General features: G+C 30.8%; 2 protein-coding genes across 2 annotated transcripts in view; one reads left to right on the top strand and one right to left on the bottom strand.

Annotated features, from left to right (window-relative positions):
• The window catches only part of LOC108737204 (dehydrogenase/reductase SDR family member 7), a 17453-nt gene extending 16251 nt beyond the window's left edge, over positions 1-1202 (top strand). Inside the window, exons 5-7 of the mRNA XM_025981219.1 lie at positions 426-545; positions 619-779; positions 839-1202. Coding sequence (XP_025837004.1) covers positions 426-545; positions 619-779; positions 839-929 — 372 coding nt within the window. The 3' untranslated portion in view covers positions 930-1202. The remainder of the gene's footprint in view (positions 1-425; positions 546-618; positions 780-838) is intronic.
• A 101-nt stretch (positions 1203-1303) lies between these two features.
• On the bottom strand, positions 1304-2653 carry LOC108737214 (28S ribosomal protein S2, mitochondrial). Its single transcript, XM_018469940.2, has 2 exons — positions 2451-2653; positions 1304-2392 (listed from the first exon to the last, which is right to left on the bottom strand). The coding sequence occupies exons 1-2, from the start codon at positions 2539-2541 to the stop codon at positions 1743-1745; spliced, it is 741 nt and encodes a 246-aa protein (XP_018325442.1). The 5' UTR covers positions 2542-2653; the 3' UTR covers positions 1304-1742.
• Between the last annotated feature and the right edge of the window lie 4816 nt (positions 2654-7469).

Here is a 7469-nt window from a genome sequence, read left to right as displayed (position 1 = left end):
CAATAAAGTTCATTACATTTTTTTAATGATCGATAATAACATTCAGTAAGTAGCTACTGATTTTTTGGATATTAGCTCTAATGATCTTTAAATTGATAAAAAAGGAAGAATGTTCTTGTATTTAGTTATTAAAAAGTAAAATATAATTACAATAAAAAGAAAGTGTCTAACATGGAAAGTAATTTTATTATTTTCTTTTTAAAAGATTCTCCCTTTTCCTAATCTAACGACAAAATATAATACAATTAGAACAGATCTATTTTTCAATACAAAGTTTATTATTACAATTATTATTAGCAAAAATTCGGTGTTCATTGGCAATATTTCTTATAATGCTGATACTGCACCGATACACATTTAGTTTCATTAGGGTCCAATTAATTCTGAAATATAAATTTTTTTAATCGCAAAATAATATTTTTTAGGGCTACTTTAGAAGTTTGCGAGCTGAAATGGTAGGTAAGAACGTAGCTGTTTCACTTATATGTCCAGGACCAGTTTCTACAAACTACGAAGAAAAAAGTTTTACTGACAGAGCGGGGGAGGTACTACACAAATATATTAATACATTTTGAGATGCATGTTTTAATTTTAATCTTGTGTTTGTTATTTTTGTAGGTTTATGGGGTACAAGCAACTGGAAAAATGATGGGAACTGAACGATGCGGCAAACTTTGCGCAGTTACTTTCGCAAATCGACTTGACGAAGTATGGATCTCAAAGTTTCACCACTTATTTATGTCCTATATGGCGGTTTATTTCCCGTTAGTGTACAACGTGTATGTTTTCTAATTTACATTTTCATCACCATGTACCTATTCTTTTACTATTGTTTTAGAGTTCTAAATCTAATTGGACCCGACAAAATGTTCAAGACTTATGCCCCTATAGAAGTAACGAATAATGTAAATCGGCCAAGAAACAAATAAAGGCACACGAAAAAATGAATAAACCTTATTCATGGTGTATACAAGCGATACAGCAGGTTAATGATAATTTTTATACATACTTACATAGTTTATCGAATAGTAAAGTCTAGTCAAGATCGACTTCAACGTGTATTACCGAATATAGGTACCTAATTTTTCAATAAGTGTATATTAGGTCTTAAGTAAAATTAAAATAATTACCAAATCAGAAATGCAATTGTAAATATTCCAGTGTTGTATTACATATTTTTTAATAAATTCTCTAAAACTAAACTTTGCTTATTTCTTACTTATTAAATGTGAACAAAATAATAAAGATTGGACGGGTACGTGATTTGGGATCCGGTACCTTTTTTATGAATCAAAGAAATTCATTTTAGGTCATTTAAATAAATTAAATAATTCTGTCTTTTTATTAATGTTTAGACCAGCAAGTAAAGAGCAGCTAATTAGTGAAATAACTAAAAATTGGTGATTGATCTGCAATGAACAAAACTGTTATTAGACACGATTTCTTAACGACCCCTTTGTTGTTTTGAGTGAATCTTTATATAAGATTATCTTGCAAATTGCAAAAATTTATTCATACCTCTAATAAACGAAAATAATCCAACCCCATAGTTTCATTATGTAAAGGCATAAGCAATAACTATAGATAACATTCAGAAAAATCAAATATGCAGGTCAACTTTAACGTTAGTTTAAAATCAAAAGGTATCCGAAATCCACGCGAATGAAATCGTAAGTAAATACTAGTAACATAATAAAGGCAAGTATTTTTTGTTAAATTTTTTACTCACTACTACATACTATTTAGTTTCCAAAATGTTCTTTTCTCTTTTCTTTACCTCTTAAAATAGCATTTGTAAATAATTTACAATATAATTCTATAGCACAAGGAGTATCATCATTTCCTGGGACAGGATAGGTGATTAAGTTAGGATTGCTATTTGAATCGACAATTCCTATAGTTGCTATGCCCATTTTTGCTGAATCTCGTATTGCAGTATGTTCCAAAGCAACAGTATTATGTGTATTTAAAAAAATACATAAATCAGGTAATCTAGTCACTGTACCAAATTGTTTATTAGCATTTGTAAAAATACCACCTCTCCAAAACCTAGTGTGTGCAAATTCTCCACATTGTTTTGCAAATTTTTCAACTAAATGAGAATTTTGTGCTCCTCTTAAAAAAAATAGAATTACACCATCTCTATAAGCTATGTGAGCTGTTATATTTAAAGCACGTCTTAAATAGTCTGCTGTTTTATCCAAATCAAAAATTATATGGCCAAGTCGACTACCGTATATGTAAGGTAGCATACGTTCATCTAAAGAACCTTCTTTATGGCCATAGTGAACTCTAGCATCGAATAAATCTTTTACTGTAAAAAGGTTATGTACACTAAAATAGTCAGGATGATTAAGGATTTCTTCCTCGTGCTTATTTCTCTCTAAAGATGCTAAAAATCACACTTTGGTAAGCAATGCATACATTACAAGAGATATGGATATGATTACCTGAATCTTTCGAATTTTCTTGCACATTTATTTGTGTACTAAAACTTCGAATTATTTTTGAATGTTTAAGGAATCTTAAAGAATTTATCATGATGTGTTATTCTTATTACATAAGTAGTTTAATTAATGGAAATACTATTATTGTTGTATCCGTTGCATTTAATAAGCAAGGAAAACAACAAAAATAAGTAAGGTTACATTGGTTTATAATCATAGATAATGTTTATGATTTATGTAAATGTCATAAGTCACGGTAATATCATCATAGATAAAAGTATGGTGTTGTACACTATTGTATAAAAATCACAATCATAACTAACGAGTTGCACAACCAACATAGTAAGGATGAGCTCAGTAAAATCTTTTTTTTAATTATTTCTCATTAGATTCCACATTAAAAACTAATCTTATTCAGCAGTTGTGTCATCGTTGAATTTTCTGAACGTGACCATTATGTTGCGTATTTTCGGTGTGCGGCCTGCTTTATTCTTTGCTCTCATCTATGCTATGATCAGTGGTCACTCGTATCATAGATTAAAGAAATATATTCTGTTGAGCCCATTGAAGTGGAGGGGAACACTGGAATGAGCGCGCTTATGGGAAGCTGTTCAAAAAGTTGATCCCAAGTGTTAGACAAGGTCAGACGCTGTGGCGTGGTTATCTGTCTGCGTCATACTAACGTAAATAGAGGTGTTATTTAGACTGTGTTGTTAATTTTTTTAGTTTTTTAAAGTAATTAGTTGAAATGGTTAAATATTGTTGTACATATAGGTGCACAAATGAATGGAGATCCAATGAAAACATAAAATTCCATAAATAAGTATTAATTAGAGATTAAAACAATGAAATATAATTTAACCTGCATTATGGGTACATGTGTACGCGAAAATTTTAATGAAAAATAAGGATAATTACCTTGTTAATTATTAGTATATTAGTTCTACACATATATTTATTTTAAATTTCCACTGAAAAAGTACGCCAAAAAAAGAGACCTCAATAATTGGGCGATAAATGTAACATTAGACATAGCTCACATAAAAAAATATTATTTTATCATGTTTAATTTATTAAAATATTTTATTAACTTAATTACAATACTTTAATTTAATTAGAATAATTTAGTTAATTAAAATTAGAACTTTTTCGGATTAATTGTATTGTTTTGTTTGTACTAGGTCACAATAAAAATTATTTCTAATGAATTTATTGCTTTTTAACAAATTTTAAAATACGCCAATAATTTGTTAATAATTTCTGCGATAAAGATACCACACGGCAATGTAAAATCATACACGGGTATCGCACACCTGCCTCATTTTCACCTGACTTCCGATATTGACTCATAAGCGCCTGTGTGTGAAAGAGAGATGGTATCCCACTCCGCAGCAGCGGAGCTATTCGCACACTTGCGCTCACAAATTTAACATAGCGTACGCGTTCCAGTATCTGTAGTCTAGTTCAATGGTTGAGCCCTATGCAGTTTTATGGACTATTATCTATGGTGCATTAGAAGTTCACTCGTCAGTCGGTGTTTGGTGTTTGGTTCGGTTATACGTGCAGTATGTCAAATGTATACGTTATGTTTGTATTCATGTAAACAATTTTTGTAGTAGTTTGTTCTTAATGTGTAGTGTAATTTGAGAAACTTTTGTATTATTAATAAGTTAATTAGAAAGCACCCTAGAAGAAACGCCAGAAATAAAGGATAATTAAAAAACATAATCGGAATAGCAATGGGGTTATTGTAAGGTTTCCTAAGAACCTTTTTTCGGGAATACTTGAACAATGCTAATGCTATTGCAAATTTTTGAATAATGCGGTAAGTTTTTCTTTTTTTTTATACAATACATTACAGATTGACACAAGAGAAAAAATAATTTGCTTAAATTAGTTAATTAATTAATTTATTTACTTACCGACAAATTATTTGACTAGTTATGTCGGTTCTATTAAGATTTACTAATCGAACCTATTGTTACCCTTGAACTTATATGTTTACAAAAAACTGAGGGTGTTGCAGATTTTGCTGCGAAGGTATACATAGGTACTTAGATATGATAGACTGATAGAGTATAGGTAATTCATTAACTTAACAGTAAAATGTGATGTTCACCCATTTGATGCACACATTCTACAGATAAGTTATGTACCTACCTATCTCTACCTACACTATAATTTCAGAATTCGATTCACCATTTTGGCTATTCTTTGTCATTAATTTCCTAACATAAGTTTTTTCTATTTTCTGTAGAGCAATTTATTTATCAGTATGAGTATACATACTTCTTAATTTTATTTTGGAATTTTTAAATCTTCAATTACAGAATATGTAGAGCATAAAATTAGTTATTGCTCGCAAGATAATTTCTAATAAACATATGAAGAAAGCAATTATAATTTTTTGTAACACTTCAGTAGGTACCTACCTAGTTAACTAAGGTTGGGCCAGTTTACAATCTACATTCTCATTTATTTTTTATAGTTAGATTTTTTGCACCCATTAATAGCTTCATTTTAAATTATTATTTTCTAATGAGCTTATAGGTACGAAAGTAAGCATTTCGCTTTTAAAAAAAATTCACTATGTTTTTTGTGTACCCACTTCTTACATGTCTCAATACTTGCTTATGATAACCCATTTATGCATAATCAGTTGGTATTACAGTATTTAAGTAAACCTGGACAAGTAAACAAAATATCTATCTTGTTTAAACATCCTTATTATATTTATCTGGGTATAGTGCTTAACTGACACGAAGTAAAAGGTACAAAATAGTAGGTATTAATTTGCATTATAAAACCAACCGAAGATCATCTGCTTTGTTAGGTACTTACGACTTTCGGCATCCATGTCTCCCAAAATCCTACCTATATGAATTTGTGTTACTTCAGCAAATGCTGAAACTAACTTTAATAGGACATTTGGGTGTTTCATTCCCACTAGCTACTAATTATGCTGGTGGGCGGTTAGTCCTTCTGGACTATGCAAGAAGGTGAGGCGGAAGCTTCTCTTCAGCCTCCTTTTATTATAATACTAGTGACCCGCCCCAGCTTCGCACGGGTGCAATGCTGATACTACTATATATATTTTTGTTTTGTTTACATTATTATCGAAAAGGGGAAATCTTCAAAAGATACCCCCTGAACATACTAAATATACTACAGAATGTCTTTATATACAACATTCACAGTATTTTTGTCATTAGACAATACAAACCGGCCTCTCGGCCGGTATCGCCACAGCTGCTATGTCCCTGCATTTTAAATCTGCTTTAAAGATTTAGGCATACATAGGGACAGACAGCGGGAAAGCGACTTTGTTTTATACTATGTAGTGATTACTGCCCCCAACGTTTGCCTAAGTGATCCAAAGAAATCATAAAAATACTTGGATCAGTGTAGACGGGCCAAGAACCGAATCGGTGCCCTTCCAAATGCTAAGCAGTGGTCTAAACCTAAACTTCTAGGCTATCCCGTTACCCATATCAACTCCACATCAATCGTATAGATGTAGATGTAGAGTGTAAAAAATTGTAAGGTACCTACATAGATGTATCGTAAATCAAAGGATTCAGACAGTGATCTTAAATTACGCCGAGATGCAATTAATTGATCGTAATTTGATCTAATCATCACAATACATTGTGTGTCTACTTATTTTAATAACAAAATCCTGCTGTCTTTTTTGTCCTCTGCTGCAATTCAGACTGCAGGTCAATTGTATAGTTCATTATCTGTGTACACTCATTAGGTCATTTCGTTTATTGACAACCTTGACTGTATTAGCCTACATTGTGTTTCTTTGAATCCAAACAAAACAATCAACAATGATATTTAAACTTTCAGCATTACGTGAGAAACCCAGTAAAGATTTCTTATTAACAAATTCAGATTACACAAAACTACAGAAAGTGACAGCCGTTTTTGTTAACAATAAGATACTATTACAATATTATTAGTAGATAGAAACAATTTTAAGAATATTTTGGAACAGCAATAATTAATGATTTATGCTGTACGTATTTTAAACGTAAATTTAATTAGGTACATAGGTATAATCCTCAATAAAATTTATCAATTTATTGTATTTTTCTGATTCAATAGCAGACATACATGTGTATACATATAAAATACTACTTGACATAATTCAGTAATTTTTTAATCAGTACAGGAAATGGTGACTAATAATGCTTATTTTTTATCAAATAGGTACCTATCTAAATATAATGTAGAGGATGTTGAAATATTTAATGTAGTTATTGGAATCCGTCAAATGAAGTGCTATTGCAGCTTTTCACTGAACATATTAACTTTTTATTTGATTTAACTTTAGAAGAAAACTTCGTCGACTCCATCATCAAAAAAATTTTTACTTTTTTAACGTGTTTATGGTTTTTAATAAGCAATTTTACAATTTGCGTGCACAGTTCCTATGTAAATTTTTCCCTCATTCGAGTTATAAATTTTGCCACCAGATGGTGTATGCTCATTTGACGCATCCCAATGTATAACGGATGTTGCGGATATTCGCATCCGCATCCTCAATTGCGGAATTTTGTGTATGGATTTGAACATTTATCAGTGTGGATGTTCTTGCGGATGCGATTCTCATAGCGCTGACGCTGCACTCAAAAAGAATTTGCTTTTTTATGAGAATAAAAAACAAGAATAAATAATGAAAAGTCACTTAACCCTTTGAGGCACAGTCAAATAACATCATTTCTTACTTTTGCTGCACGTAAAAAAATACCAGCATCGCAATATAAACAAATTAAATGGTAGCGCGTTTATCGAGAAGAATTGAAAATATTATCATCAACAACAAATAGGTTTTTATCGCCACAACGTTCAGTAGTATGGGTTTAATTTATGAACCTTCGCAAAACAGGCATGAACTTGAAAAGACAGCGGTATTGCTTTTTTTAACTATGACGCACCAATTCTTGAGTTTACTTACTTATTAAATATTTAATTGTTTAATTAAAAATTATGGTACCTACCTAGTTAACTAAGGTT

This window comes from Agrilus planipennis, unplaced genomic scaffold (genome assembly GCF_000699045.2).
Source record: "Agrilus planipennis isolate EAB-ADULT unplaced genomic scaffold, Apla_2.0 scaffold9, whole genome shotgun sequence".
Classification (NCBI taxonomy): domain Eukaryota; kingdom Metazoa; phylum Arthropoda; class Insecta; order Coleoptera; family Buprestidae; genus Agrilus; species Agrilus planipennis.
This window is presented reverse-complemented; position numbering and strand designations above follow the sequence as displayed.